The sequence below is a fragment of the Buteo buteo genome, chromosome 26 (genome assembly GCF_964188355.1).
Source record: "Buteo buteo chromosome 26, bButBut1.hap1.1, whole genome shotgun sequence".
Lineage (NCBI taxonomy): Eukaryota > Metazoa > Chordata > Aves > Accipitriformes > Accipitridae > Buteo > Buteo buteo.
In genome coordinates, this window is record NC_134196.1 from 4,494,005 (window position 1) to 4,510,059 (window position 16,055).

General features: G+C 45.4%; 1 protein-coding gene across 2 annotated transcripts in view; it reads right to left on the reverse strand.

Moving 5' to 3' along the window:
• The window catches only part of PLXNC1 (plexin C1), a 71,606-nt gene extending 56,537 nt beyond the window's left edge, over positions 1-15,069 (reverse strand). For both annotated transcript variants that reach the window (XM_075057964.1, XM_075057963.1), the window contains exons 1-4: positions 14,027-15,069; positions 3,794-3,916; positions 2,271-2,405; positions 143-243 (exon numbers count right to left, since the gene is read on the reverse strand). In XM_075057964.1, coding sequence (XP_074914065.1) covers positions 143-243; positions 2,271-2,405; positions 3,794-3,916; positions 14,027-14,989 — 1,322 coding nt within the window. In that variant the 5' untranslated portion in view covers positions 14,990-15,069. The remainder of the gene's footprint in view (positions 1-142; positions 244-2,270; positions 2,406-3,793; positions 3,917-14,026) is intronic.
• Positions 15,070-16,055: the final 986 nt, after the last annotated feature.

The window sequence follows — 16,055 nt, forward strand, 5'->3', positions numbered from 1 at the left end:
TGACTCACATTTATGGCTATGATTGATTCCATAAAAATTCAGTAGATACAATCTTGATGCTGAATAGCCCCAAGCCAGTCAAAATGTACACTGACTAATAATGCATTGCTTTTATATGAAAGTCTAAAATACCAAAAAATACCTTCCATTCAAAGAACACCACCCACAGTAGGGATCCTTTGCAGATAAGCATTCTTGCTCGGAAACATATCTACCGCAATTTGCAACTGGTATTCTTCTCACCTAAAACCAAAGAATGCAATAACATACTGAATTAAAAGAACCTTCGTAATCAGGGAAATTGAGGGTTACCATTAAAAATCCGAGAGCAACCAAGCACAATCCCTTTGGGGAAGTTTCCTTATGAACTCCCCTCTGCCAGAAGACCTTTGGATAGAAATATGCAGCCTATTTTACACACGCTGTATTTTGCCATCAGATGATGAAACACCTCTGACAATGACAATTTGGTTCTACTACTCAAAGGCCAGCATAGACAGATTAATGCAAGAAAGACTGATTAGCATAGTGAATTATAGATAACAATAGAAAGGAGGTATATTTTACAAATAATGCTCTGCTTAGCAGAACACCATTTTCCTCTCATCAGAACCAAGATTTTTAAATGATTGATGAAGTTGCATCCAAAAATGCATGCGCAAAACAAAATGCATCTGTGTTTGCATCACCATGTCAGGTTACTGCATGTGCACACTAGAACAAACGCATGCAACTACTTAGCATGCATGAAAATGCCATTTCAATAAGTAAATATAGATAATTGTGGCTATATTGTATGTAGCTATACTTGTACATTCAGCTCGAATATCCTAGCCAGCCATTTTCAGAAAAGGAAAGGAAAAAGAAAAAGAGAAAGCTGATTACAAATACTGAATACAAATAATGTTATTAATAACAATGTTAATTAATAATCTCAGTAAGAAAAATATTCCTAATTCAAACCATTTTTTTACAAATTTGCAAGAATTAAAAAGTTCCTACATTTTGTGAACAAGGATACATGGCTTGCTGCAAAACTGTATTTACTGTTTTTTCCAGCCATATCTTGTAAAATTCAATTTATCTGAAGGTGTGTGAGATAATCGGTTCAGTACCAGCCAACACCACAGACTATCAGCAAGTTAAAAAAGACAGTGTAGAAGCCTTATTTAAGTTCCAAGAGATGATCAGAGAGAAGCATTTATTCCTAAAAGCTGTCGTTCCTCTATAAGAACTTGCTCTTTTACCAAAGCTAAAGAAAATTCAAGTCTTTTCTTGGAATATCTACATATACTTTTGAATGAAATTTTTATTCCTTCTGTATTTGTGATAGATGGTTCGTATCAGTCAGGAGTTCTCCTACTAACTTACCCACTCTCTCAGACGGCAGGCTAAAATGCTATGTTCACTGCTGGAAAAGTGATTTTATTGTAAATGAAGGTAATCAAGTACTGGGTGAAATCCTGTCCAGCTAAGATGGACAGCCAGCCCTTATGTTTTCACTGCCATCTTCCCTGCTGCTGGCAAGACAAAGGAATTTGTTGAGTTGATGCTCAGCAGCCCTGCTGCAGGATGTGCTGCAACAACTGCACCGGCTCCTGGGAGCTGCTCTCTGCTTGACATGCAGCTCTGACACATTTGCTCACATGCAGCAGTTCCCAGTGATTGCTGAACTCCTTGGCCTCACTATGCATACACATTAATCACTTCTGATTGTGGTTTTGGTTTTGTTTGTTTTTAAGGTCTATGCCTAACTGAAGACAATGAGAATTTTATAATTTATTTCAGCAGAACTAAAACTTCAAATCCACCTCTCAAATTAAGAGCTTTCTCCCCATTAGAATCTCCATGACTGACTAGCAAACCCTGGCCTACCGATACCTGGATTTCTAATTCAGAGGAACTCCACCTCCAAAGAGTCTACAAGTTTTGTTTGCTACCTCCAAGCTTGATTCTGCATGATGCCTCCAGGAAAAAGAGAAAGACAGACTCCCTCAACAGAATGACATAAAATAAGCATGGGATTAAGGGTGTTGCTAGATCATAGCGACAGTGGGTAGCACCATGACAGTGGAAGCTCTTCTGAGCTCTGCAGAAGTGCAGCCCAAACTTAGACAACATAACTAGGTATTAGATGTAAAGTTGGTAACTGCAGTTTGGATATTTAAGGTCTAACTCTGACCCAAACTGATGCTTCACTTATAAAGTGGCAGAAATCTTTAAAGCAGTAGTTCACATGAACTTATTATTTTATTTAATATTGTGCTTACCTTATTGGCGGAGGACAGATAGATGTAGTTGTTATCTACTGGATCAAGTCGAAGTTTGGGAAAAATGGGGGTTTCTTCCTTAATTTCATATAAAACCTCTGGGCAATTAGATTCCATATGCTCATTAAGAATAGCCTAAAACACATGAAATCAAGTTATTCACAAGCCCTTTTATTGATCAGTCAGCATTTTAAACAAAAGCCTAGTTTCAGCTACATCAGAGCTTCTGAGATGATTTACTGAGCCCTGATTCAACTCACCTACTGCACTGGCTCTCACACTGCAGAAAGATGGAGGAAAAGATCACCAGAACAGAATTTCAACAAAATCCAGGCCAGACACTTTTTGCACTGAATCTGGCACTGGTTTAGCGTATGAAACGTCCCTCCCACCAAATACGTTCCTGACTGATGCAGAAACTCAACGCGGAAGAGACGCCTATATCCCAAAGTCATAATGTGTTAAGTACTTCTATGAATGGAGAAGAAAGTATTAGCCTTCAGAAAACAAATTAACATCCAGACACCTATAACGTAAAAACGAACCTACTGCAAGTTACTGACAATTGTCTTTCAGACAGAAGCTTCTTTGTGGCTTCTGTAAGTACACATCTGAGGTGGTACTTCTTTTTCTTACCTTGCCCAACTCTACAGTTGCCCACTACCCTTGGCACAAAATTCAAGAGAACCGGAGACCACAGAAACTTTATTTTGCAAGTTAATAAGAATACCAACATTGATATAAGGGTTTCCATAAACATGATTAAACAAGGGAGATATGTTCATGTTCTCCACTGTGCTAAGCAGACACGGAAGACTTCAAGCTCATTTTTCATTATCAAAAGCACAGTGAAATCAAATGGGTAAAAGCTTTTCAAGCTCTCTACTGTATTAATCTCCAACTGCTTGCTTAATAAAAACAAGAAATGAGAGTCATGCTTTTCAGTGTAGGCAGGAAATGCACATTCTTGCAAAACCCAGAAAAAAGTTAAAGCATAAAAGAGATTTGACTGGATGGTTGAAAAGTTTGGTAATGAGAAAAGGTGACTTTCACTTCCAGGTGATTGACTTAAGTTAGTGTAGGTCAACTATTCAGAACCTAAGGCAATATGAATCCTGACTTTTCTATCAGACAGCTATTCACATCACACAGATAAGCTAACAAACAAATAAATACGCTTCCAAAATCTAACAATATTTAATATTTCTACTGGAAAATCAAAGCAAGGTAGGAAACAAAAGACAGAGTAACTGAGAACTCCACAGTCCATAAATTGATACTGTGGGCATTAGCAGTTTAATGAAATGTTTCCATGAATTTTAAGCAGGGTACATAATTGCTTTTGAAAGTTATCTTGCTCTCCAAGTAACAATACAGCAGTTACTTCACAAACAAACAAAAAAGAAATAGAGATTCAGGAGGTTATATCTGTTTATAATACAGTGCCTAAACCAGGAAACATTTACCCACTTGAACACAGCAGCAGCTGATGGAGAAGGGAAAAACTGCCACACTCGTCTTACCTTCAGTAACTGTCCATCATCTGTTCCCAAAAAGAGAACTATCTGATTCAAAACAACTGTGCCATAAACAGCCACTAATCCAGAGTGAATCAAGGTAGGTAATTTCTTGATTGATGGTGCCTCCTGAAAATCAGATATAAGAGAAGGTTATTACAAAATCATTCAACTATACTGCAAAACATTAAGAAAAAGAAGAATCCCTGGAAAGATTGTCAGAGAACTCAACTTTAGACAATATTTTGGGTAACATTTTAATTCTGACACAATTTCAGAGCAATATATCATTGGAAATGGCACATGAAACTACTTCTTTTTTTTATACATGGCAACTGGTCACATCTGTGATAAAGATTACATCTACCGCAGCTAAATCACTGACCTCAGCGGGAAACAGACTTGGCCTAAAAGCAGCAAGTTACTTTGCAACAGAACTTTTCTTTTTTGGGAACATAATGCCCTGGGCTTATTCTGAATTGCCAGTTCTCAATGAAGCCATGCTTTGCCATCACCTGACTGCACCTACCATGAAGGCTGCAGATATACTCAGCAACTACTTTCAAAGGCATGCAAATATTCTGGAGAAAGGAGGCACTTCAAACACATGGACTCTTTTTTTTTGCATGCGTGTGCATGTGTCAGAAAGAGAGGAGCTTCATCCTCCCCATTCTGGTTTCCTGCTTTACACTAAAGGAAGTTGAGACTTGCGTATTACATAAATATAAAACTGAGATAAAGCAACATAAAATTCACGTCAGGGAGAACATAAAAGTACCTGTGTGAACTTTAAAATCAACGTTACCTACAATTCTCTGTCCAAGCTGGAGGAAGTTAAGTGACAAACACGTGTAAGCAGCTCATGAAAGAAAATATCATGCAGGAAATCTCAATATCTTCTCAAAGGAAAAACCAAACCAAATAATCCCAACTGTAGATGACCAAGTGCTGAAAGTAAGCCCTGATGTGCGAGAATAAGGTTATTCACCAGGTGAAAGATGGTCTCTGCCCAGACTCCCTACAAGCCTAGTTATCTTCCTACCAAGCAGTATCTCAGTTTTGCAGTCCTATAATTGCTTTAAGTCAATCTCCATGGCAGATGCTGCCAAAGGTGTGATGCCACCTGCTCTCCAAATGGGTCCAACCCCAGCCAAGCTCTACCTCCCCTTCCCTTCTATTAGTATAATGCTTTCCAGTGAGCTTGGTTAAGGAAACGATGTGCCTAGAAAATGGTCTGTAAATCCATCTACCCACCTACCTAAATTTTCATTTGAGTCATTCTCCTCATCACATGAACATGTGGTTGCACAGATGCCAGTGCTGGCACTAGGGCACAGCAGGCATGGGGACGTGGGGGGAAGAGCTCATATAGGGCCATATCCTTAGGAACAAGCTTACAAAGCCCAGCACCTCAGCCTCAATGACGGATTCCTAAACCTACAGAAACCCTCTGAACGTGAGAACCTATTTCGCTTTAATGCACAAGTCAAAGTGTGAGAGTGGACCATTAAAACTGACATTTTGCAGAAAGGTGGAGGCATTTCTCAAAGTTACGAAGCGAATCCATAACACAGTAACAGCTGAATTCAACTCTTGCATGCTAGGATTCTGGCTTAACCCCAAAAAGTCTTTCCACACAGAAATTTTTTTTTCTGAACTGCAATCCTAAATCAATTAAAATCTTTTTCAGTCATCTGAATTATTTTAATTAGCCTGCAAGAACAGCTACTTGGAGTAAAAGAAGACTTGATTAACTTTCATATTTAAAGATACTATTTTTTTTCATGCAGCAGGAAGAAGACACAGGAACTGTCATGTACTTGCACAGAACTTCAGTAAAACCTACTTAGGCATGAGACTCCAGTACCATGGAGATCTGTTTTAGATATGGGGGGGAAAAAAGCGATTGCAAGCATTTTAAGGTGTAAAAAGTTAACTGACTTTTTTATTAGATCAGAGGGTAACAAACTCCAGCACAAAGGAGTAAGGAGGTGAAGCTTCCAGGCTTTGATTTCCATCAGAATTAGAATTTTTTTTTCTGCAGTGCACCGTACAGTAGCATAAGGAAAACAAACCACCTCGCAGACTCTGTACAATAAGATCACAGAAGAGGGGAGGACTCACCCAGCCTCTGAAAAGCTTTGCTGCCAGATTTTATTTTGACCCACATACTAGTAAAATAACTAGTGTCATATCAGTGCATCCTCCTCATCTGACTGAAGAACCAATACTGACAAGTGTGGAAGCCTCCTCCCCTCATTCTGTTTGCTAGAGGGAGGGTCAATATGACATTGAGCTAATACAGATAAGAAGAGGGGAAATTTAGATGGTGGGCAGTCACAACAAAAATTGCCTTCTCTCTTTTGCAACCTATTTCTCCAGCTTGCCCATTCCCTCCAGGGTGCAGCTGCTGCTTTCACCCTTCTGTCACCCCTTTTCCATGTGCATTTATTTTTTTAACAAGCCCTTTTACCTCTTCCACTGTGACTAATGGGGTTACAGCACTGTAGGGCCTTCCCAAGCTTCTTCTTTCACAGCTAAATCCATCCTTAAAATGCATTTAGAGTCTAAGCTTCCTTTATACTTGAAGAGTCAGTCATCTCCACCATCATCTATCTGTTGATCCTGTAACATTTTTAGGCTCATACAAAAATAAGAAAAGCAAAAGAGAAGACAATGCTGCTCTAGAAAACCTTTCTTTTTTTTTAATTCTTCAGTTCTACCCTCTGTTCTATTCTACAGTCCCCCAAAATTTTCACATGCACAGGTAAGCCTAGGGATCTCCTGAATTAACCTGTATTTTGCTTTTAAGTTCACCTCCCTATGCTGTTTAGTTATTGGCATGAAAGGTATTTATACTCATTTTCTATTTTGCATCTCATTTTCAGATTTATTGCCATATGATTCCAGCTGCATCAGCAATATTCACACTGCTACTTTCTGTCTTGATTTCTTCCTGATTATTCTACATTGCATGCCTCAGAGGGAAGAGCAGCATTTTTAGCTCACGCAGCACTCAACATATTGCAGCTGGCCAAAAAGTAAAAATAAAGGCTTTGAGCATCAGAGTGAATGAACAGATGCAGCTATACAAAAGGACACAAGATTTGTGAACAGTGTATAGCAACAGTCAACACTGGAACAATACATAGATGTTTTTCCTAGAGGGGCAAATACTTCTGGAACCTCAGTCTTCTTTCTTAACTTCATCACCCTTCAACTTCCTGTATTGATTTTTATTATATCAGAGGGTAACAAACTTAAATATTGGTTCATGCAGCAAGCTTTTATCAGGGCTAAGGAACGAGGAGATGAACTGTTCCAAAATTTTATTTTCATAAGTTTTGGGTTTTTTTAATTTGTTGCACTGCATAGCAATGCTAGGTGGACAAAAAATCCCAGGCAAGCAGACTGCAAAAAATCAGGGGTGATGACAAGGAAATCAGAGGGTCTTCACAGAGACCTTGCAGAGGCAAGGTCCTGAGCCTCAGGAGGCAAGGCAGGAGGGGCGGTCAGGAGCTATGCTTGAGCAAGGGGGTGATGGGGACTCCTGAGATGGGGGAGGCTAGAAATTCGTGACTTCTTGCAGCAGTAAAAACACTCCTACTCTGCCCTTGCATCTGAGTTTACAGAATTGATAAAGTGTCCTAATACCAATGAGGGAAAACAAGCTCCATTACAGAAGGCTTTGAAACCAACTGACCTTGAACAGAGCATTAGCAGAAAGCAAGAGGAAGTGGTGGGTGACCGTGGTTGGAGATTCCCTCCTGCAAAGGATGAAGGCACACAACTGCTAAACCGTCATGCTATTACAACAGGTTTCTTTTTTTCAGGGGCCCCGATCCATTACATTGCAGAGAGACTGCCAATTATTTTCCATTACTTGGACCACTACCCATTGCTGCACATCCACGTGGACACCAAAGTCATTGCCTAGTGCAGGTCAGGACTACAGAGCTCTCTGGGCAAAGTGAAGGAGATGGCACCCCAGGCTTTGTTAACCCTGTGGGGTCAGTGAAGCATGATGCTCTTCTGGATTTGCTACTCACAAACAAGGAAGAACTGACTTGGAGATGTGATAATCAATGGCAGCCTTCACTGTAGTAACTATGAAATAACCGATTTCAGGATCCTGAGGGTGGTGAGGAAAGAACAGCAGAGTACAGAGCCAGAGACCAAGCTTCAGCTTCTTCAAGGAACTGGTTATTGGGATCCCCTGACAGGCAGCTTTGAAGGAAGGTCAGGAAAGCTAGTAGGTCTTTCAGGACAACCTCCTCCAAGCACAAAACTCAGGAGAACAGGCAGACATATCAGGAGATGGCCCCTAGCTAAGCAGGGAAGTCATAACTGAACGACAATGCAGAAAAACAGTATAGAGGAAGTGGAAGCAGGAAGAGGAGGTGGAAGCAGAAACAAGCAACTACAGAGGAACTGCCTGGACATGTAGGGATGGCGTTAGGAAAAATCCAAGCTCACCTGGTGTTGAAACTGGCAAGGGATGTTACGGGCAATGAGAAGAGCTTCTACTACCACATGAGCAATAAAAGAATAAACAATGAAAGTGTGCACCAGCTGCTGAAGAAGTCAGGTGATTTACTGGCAGTGGATGCAGATAAGGCTCTGAATTCGCCAGCAAGGTCTGTGGTCCTTTGTATCTACAGAGTTCAAGGAGCAAAGGAACTACCAGTACTGGAAGAGGATTAAGCCAGGGATCTCTTAAGAAATCTCAGCTTATAGAAGTCCCAGGGGAACAAGATGGGATCTGTAGGAAGATGCTGAGAGACTGTCTGATGACACTGCTAGGCCATTCTCCCATATTTCAAAAGTTGTAGAGATCAAGGGAAGTCTCCAACAACTGAATTAAGGCAAATACTGCACCCATCTTCAAAAGAAGACAAGAATGACCTGGGGAACTACACATTGGTCAGTCTCACTTTTTCCCTGGGAAAATCATGGAGCAAATCCTCTTGGAAGCCATTTCTAGGCACAAGAAGAAGAAAATGACTGGGAAAAGCCAGCAAAGATTCACCAAAGATAAATCATGCCTAACCAACCTGATTGCCTTCTGTGATGAAATGACTCGGTTTGTGGAGGAGGGGAGAACAGCGCATGTCATTGACTTTAGCAAGGCTCTTGGCACCATTTCTCACAGCATCCTTGTACCCAAGTTGAGATGTTACGATTCAGACAGTGGGACTAATGGATGGGTGGAAAAACTGGATGGATCATCAGGCTCAAAGGATATTGGTTAATGGTTTTTACTCTACCTAGACACTGCTTACAGGTGGAGTTCCTAGGGGAACCTGTCCTGGGACATGTCCTGCTCAGTACCAGTGACCTGGCGGAAGACACTGAAAGCTTCTGGGTTAAGCTTGCAAATGACAACAAAATGAGTTGTCATGATTGAGTGCAGGGCTGCCATTCAGAGGGACCTAGACAGGCTGTAGGAATGGGCCAACAGGAACCCCAAGAAACTCAGCAAGGACAAATGCAAAGTCCTGCACCTGGGATGGACTAACCCCCTGTACAGACTGGGGAGCAGCTCTGCTGAGAAGGACACAAGGGTCCTGGAGGGCAGTAGGCTAAACAGTGTATCCAGGCAGCAGTGAAGGTTAACAGCATCTTGGGCTGTATCGACAGGAGCATAGCCAGATCGAGTGAGGAAAGTGATTAATTCTTCTTTACCTGGCACATGTTCGATCGTGTCCAGGATACTGCACTCAGCTCTGGGACCCTCAGTACAGTATTGATCTTGATAAATCAGAGTGAGTTCAGCGGTGGGCCACTGTGATGGTCAGAGCCCAGAGCCCCTGTCCTATGAGGAAAAGCTGAGGGAACTGGGCTGGTTCAGCCTATGGAAGAGAATTTCAGAGGGACCAGAGAAACAGAGCCAGGCTCTTGACTGAGGTGTATGCGTGACAACAAGGGATGACACAAACTGAAACAGGGGAGGTTTCTAGTGGACGGGAGATTAAAAAAACATCACTATGAGGACAATTAAGCAGAACAGGTTGTCCAGAGAAGTTGTGCAGTCCGCATCCCTGGAGGTTTCAAGATCTGACAGGACAAAGCCCAGAGCAACCTTGTTTGATCTCAGAGCTGAACCTGCTGTGAGCAGGGGGCTGGACTAGAGACCTCCACTGAGGTTCCTTCCAACTTGAACGATTCTGTGATCCCAAGGAAGTGGATCCTTTGTTCAAGAGCCCCCAGGCTCTCCAAAGTTTCTGCTAAGAACACCTGGTGAAGCCAGATGACTAAAAGTAACTCTTCTTCTTACTGACAATGTGAGAGTTTACAAGTCTCCTATGGCTTACTTTTCACACCAAACAGGGATGAACTGAAAATTCATTGTAACCAGACAGGAATATTCATTTGAGAAACATTAACTCTAGAAATCTGTCAAACATCAGATGAAATACTAGCAGTCTGGTTTCTGAAAAGAAAAGGAGAACAAGATTTGGCAAATTCACAGTTATTAACTAAGGAAATTGTGAAGAAGATGCGCTTACGTACATGCAAGTTACATTAGCGAGTCCATTAACACATACACCTCGACAGTGCATATAAGTAGATATAAATCAAAACTAAGAGATGTGTGGATCAGAGGAAAACAAGAATACAAAACTGCAAAATTATTTCAGAGTAGTTTCATCTAAGACACCACTTGCCTCTTGCTAGTCAGGGACCTTGTCTCTGGGAATCCAGCATTATATATGTCCAGATTAAACACATCCAACTAGGACAAAATGCTTTGTGCACACTACTGCACAAAACAAAACCAGAATTAGCTAGTTCTCATAACCAGCAATTCCACAGAATTTGTAGCAGTCACATATTTTTTGATAAAGTTGGTAAGCAAAGATATTAAAAATTACTAATTTTCAATGACAGACTCAAATCCAGCATTAAAACTTAATGCAAATGTCAACTTTGGCCTAAGTAGCAATGCGAAGCTAAAGAGATTACACACCTACAGTGAGTTCCTACAGGATGCAGAGCAATTTGGTTCCAATCCAGTGAAGTACTCATGTTCATGCTTAACTTTAAATGCATGGGCATGAAGATGATGGAACACTTATATGCCTAATGTTAAATATGCCCTTAAGTGCCTTACTGGGTTAGGGCCAGAAAGCTCAGTACCTTACACGAATGAGCTTAGAGTAGAACATGCAGCAGTAGCATAGCAGGGATCTCAGGACCACAAATACCTCGGGCTAAGTCCCTCTTGCAGTGTACTATTGAGAAGCACAGTGCCGACACAGTGCAAATACAAGCAACTGTTTGAGTGCAGACAGGTAAGAGGATGTCTTGCCTGAAGGTAATCAGAATAATTACAGAAATCTGAAGAATGACAAGATCAGAAGGAAAACAAACTGCCACTACTCCCTAACATACTCTTAACTATAAACTGTATTCCTGCAGCGAAAAAAATTTGTATTTTCATTCCTACATAAACTGACAGTCCGTGTCTGTGATCCGTGCACCTCATCACATCACGCCTGAACTCCAGAATTCAAGCGTACCCAGCAAAGACGACTGAGACCCGCAGCACCTTACAACACATTGCATCTGCAATGCAAAAGTGAGTCTGACATTCAGCATGGTCCACCCACCACAAACACCGTACAGGTCTTGCACTCCAGGCAATCACAATGCTGCAACACATTCATTTGCTCAGCACCAACACTGTCTTTAAAAGACTGGACTTTAAAGCACACATAAGTACTGTTACTTGCTGCCATTCATACTTATCGTACTACAATAAACTCGTAACAGCTCTGGGCTACAAGGCACTCCTTTCTGGACAGAGCCACTGCTAGCTATTGCACACACTTCTCCTACAAGCTGCACGCTGATGGACGTTCTGCACACCATCTTCCTGCCACTTCCGAAGCCCACACGCTTCTGAGTCCAAGAAGAGCATATTCCACATTTGCAGGGACTCCCATGATTTGGTGAGAGACAGTAGAAGGATCTGGTCTAAAACAACCCAGAAGCAGTAGCATATGGGCCTGTCATCTCCAAACTTACTCTGCAATAGCGTAGCCTAACCTTCTGTAGTATAACAAACAAATTAAAGCTGAACTACATGAATTTATTTCTATGTTTATACACCATAAGCACATAGAATTAGCTTAAAAAGGGAGCCTAATTAGCCATGTAATGTTATAGGTCATATTACTACACAACACCCAGATGTCCTGCTATCTCACAAAATATTAAAATACCACTTCCCTGTCAGTGGTAAACTGTATTTATTATCGTGCCAAAATATCATGATTAATGACATCACCATAGTTAAGGACAATGTTAAACAAACAATCCTTTTAATCATTTTTAAAGTTGGGATTCTTCAGCATAGTACACAAATATAATCTACTTTTCCAGGAGGGACGAACCTTTTGGGACACAAAAGTAACTTTGCAGTCACAGGAGTCTGATCTGAATCAGCCCAATCTTTAAACAAGTGGATCATCGATTTTTAATGTTGAGGCACTGGGAGGCAATGGGGACAGGGGATTGAGAGGAACACTGGTCAGAAAGGAATACCTGCCTCACCTTACCTGCATTACGTTACTCTATGAAATCCATGAGGCTCTTCTGCAATTTCTAGCATGGGGCTTTGGAAAGTGTTTATAAAGGATCTGCTGCCCAGGGAAATTTCTTCCTTTTTTTTTTTGTTTTTTTGTTTTGCAGGCTCCGAAAGCACCTCGCAAAGAAACTCCATGAGTAATTAGGAACAAAGAATACAAATTAAAAATCCAACTATGGGTATTTTGGGATGAGGATGAAACTTCAAATTCATTCAGCAAGTTTCCCTTGTGAGAGCACAGAAATCATGCAGTAAGCTATAAACTGGCACTGGAAATCAAAGGATTGGCTCAGGCTCCATTGCAAGAGTTTCACTATTTACTTCAGCACAGTTGTTTCACCCACATATGGGGTTCTCATTCATAACTACGTCCTCTAACACTGGCAATAGACTCGCAACTCAGTAGGGAGATGAGCAGACTGAATCACACATGCCCTCCGGTAGTTTGTATTTGGAAGCATCTCGACACTGTGCTCTGCTATGGGCTAGATTTGGGAAGCCAAGGAGCGGCAGCAAATCTACCACAATTCTTTCAAGAAGTTTCCAACAAACTCCCATCATAACACAGCAAGGATTCAGGGGTTAAGCTGCAAAGTCCCTGGATGGTGGGGGAACTGCAAAAGCCCAGGGCTTGCTTTATGATGGCTTGTTTGATCCCCTACGGTTCTGCCCGGTACTTTTCATGTTGTTCCTTTCGCCACAGCTCTGAAAAGACTTCTGAGTGTGACTTAAAAGCACGGACAGGCCTTGCAAAAGCACCTTCTTCACCTGAATTACATTTTTAGCTTCTTGAATTTCATTTTTAGTTCATTTCTTTACTAGCTACCAAGGCCACAGCAAAGCCGGCAGCCTTGCCCATCCTGTCCTCCATGTGCCCAGCTCACTCTCAAGAAGAGGAAGGAGCTGAAGAGAGAGTGTTACAGAAGTAGGTGACCAGGGGATCTCCATGGGATACCACTGCCTGTGAAAATGTAACCACCGCAACGACGAAGACTTATCTCCTACTGCCGTCTGCTGTGCATACGGGTTTGGGGGGGGGGCTGCTGTGAGCCCTCTCGCGCAAGGCCAATCCTGGCAGGTTTGGGAAACACCTACCACTGAACAAGCAACCATAAATAACTAGCGAGCAACGGGGATAACAACGCACACAGCCCAGTGCACAGGAGTCAATTTGATGGGCTTTTTTTCATTTCTGATGTAGCTGCAACGACATGAGATGTGAATGCACAGAATAAGGTAGGAGATGTTTTATCTAGGCTGTACGGAAAATACAATGAAGTATGACTAATCCTTGGCAGATAAAGGGCGCACTGAGTGAGGAGCCCTATACTCAGGGTTGACCCAGGATGCCCTCAGGTGTTCCCTCAGACGCGTCTTCCCCGAGAGGTAGGCGGGAAGGACGCTCCAGGATCTGGTAAGGGATCAGCTTTTTAGAAACAGAAAGCGCTGGAGAAACCACTAGGGCTGATGGAGCCAGGGCTGGTGCGCAAAGCCTGGCACAGCTCTGAAGTTCTCTGTGAACTTCAGGTGCTTTCAGGCCAGGGACACCCCACGAGTCATGCACAGCGACACCAGCCACAACAACAACAACAGTGTCAAGAACGGCGTGCGGGGCGAAAGCTTAGCAAAACGATGCCCAGACTTACGCAGTTCTGGCCGTTCATGACGAAGTGCGTGGACCCGCAGGCTGGCTTCTTCATCTTCATCTCCTCCATCCCGAAGATGCAGACGGCGGTGGTTTTCCAGGCCGTGATGTTGTGGCTGTGGTGGAAAACGCCCACCCACCAGCCCTGCTCACCCTGGCGGACGAGGCTGGAGGAAACGATGAGGCTCCTGCACCCACAGTCCAAATACACGTGCCCTCGCAAAGTAAGGCCACCTTTCGAGGGGGACAGCTGGTGCAGGACAGCCATGCTGGGCAGCTCCGTGCCGTTGCCAAACTTGGCCTTCAACCCGTAGTAGGGAAAGAAGAGGTGATCCCCCCACTGCAGCGCGTCGACGAAGTGCAAAGGCTCCTCCTTGCGCTTGATGATGCCCAGCTCCTCCTTGGACTCCAGGTTGTCCATGCTGCGCACCGTGATGACGGTCGCCTCGTCCGACTCGGAGGGCTCGCAGCCCAGCCGGAGCCTGTAGGGTCTGGCCGAGTAGGTGGCCGCCACGGCCAGGTACCAGGCGCCGGCCAGCTGGAAGACGACGCCGGCGGTGGAGCCGTCGGGCAGGCAGCTGACCACCTCGCTGCGGTTCAAGCGCTGCCGGTAGGCCGGCTGCTCCCACACCTCGCAGGTGCCTTCCTTCTGGGTCCAGCCGGCCAGCAGGACCCCCTTCCCTCGGGCTTCTTCGTAGGGCAGCAGCAGGTTGCTTCGCACCCCGGGGGGCTCCCCGCAGCCCTGCCCCTCCGCCGCCGGCACCACGCGTCGCTTGGGCTGCAGCCCGGGCCCCAGCTCGTAGAGGCAGCTGCCGCCCGCCACCAGCACGCCGCCGCCGCTCACCTCGATGTTGTCGATGGGGGCCCCCGGTAACTCGAAGCTCTGGGGGCCGCCGGCGCCCGCCAGCGCCGCCAGCAGGGGCAGCGCCCAGCTGAGGGCGGGCGGCGGCGCCGCCGCCGCCATGGGCGCGGGCTGGGCTCGGCTCGGCGGGGCGCCTCAGGCGGCGGCGGCGGTAGCGGGCGGCGGGCGCTGCTGCGCCATGCTGCGCGGAGCGGGGCCGGTGTGAGGAGAAGGGGGGGGAGAACGACCAGGCGGGCTGCCGCCGCCGCCGCTTCTCCCTCCTCCTCCTCCGCCGCGGCCGGGCTACGCGCGGGCGGGGAGTTCCTCTTTCGGGGCGGGGAGGAGGAGGGGGGGATGCTTTTATAGGAGAGGTGGGCCGGGCTCCTCCGGGAGGGCTGCCGTGCCGAGCCACCTCGCCGCCGTGCGCCGCCGCTCCCCCCTCCGCCCCGCCTCAGGAGCCCACCTCGGCCGCCGGGCTGGGCCGGGGGCGGCCCCTTCGCCGCGGCTTGGCGGGACGCGGAGCGGGGGGAGAGACCCGCCTCGCCTCGCCTCAGGCGGGCCGCCCCGCCGGGGCAGCGGTCCCCCCCACTGACTGGGGTAGCGGGGGGGGGAACGGACCCCTCTGGGGCAGCCGGGGGCAGCGCGGGCGGGGGTGAAGGCGCTAAGCCCGGGGGGGGGGTTAGGCCTGTGGAAGGGGTCCGCGGGTGGGTCAGGTGTTGCTGGGCCCCTGCAAGCGTGGAAACCCGGCTTTAAAACGCTCTGCGTCACCCTCCCGCCAACCCCGTAGCCCGGTCGGTGGCCGAGAAGATGGAGGTGTCCGATCTCCAGTTGGAAATCTCGGGGGGTCTTAGCCTGAGGGAGAACAAAGGCGCTTATTCTCCCCCCGGTTTATTCTCCCCCACTCGGTTCAGCAGGGCGGACAAAAAGCCCCTGCCCTCTCCAGCCGTGCTGCTGCTGCGAGATGGACGCCCGTGGACAGGACGGGCCTCGTCGAGTGGCGCAGCGGATTTACTGTCTCTCCCACGGGGTCGTTGCTGGTGGGGGCTCGACGGAGTGAGAAGTAGAGCCTGCATGCTCAGCTGACGGTAAATTGTCGTTTTGCTGAATTTTAAATGCACCGTGGGTTCGTGAAAGGTAGCAAAGGTGCATTTTAGTGTTCTCTCTTGGGTGTCTCTGGAAACTCCGGGTG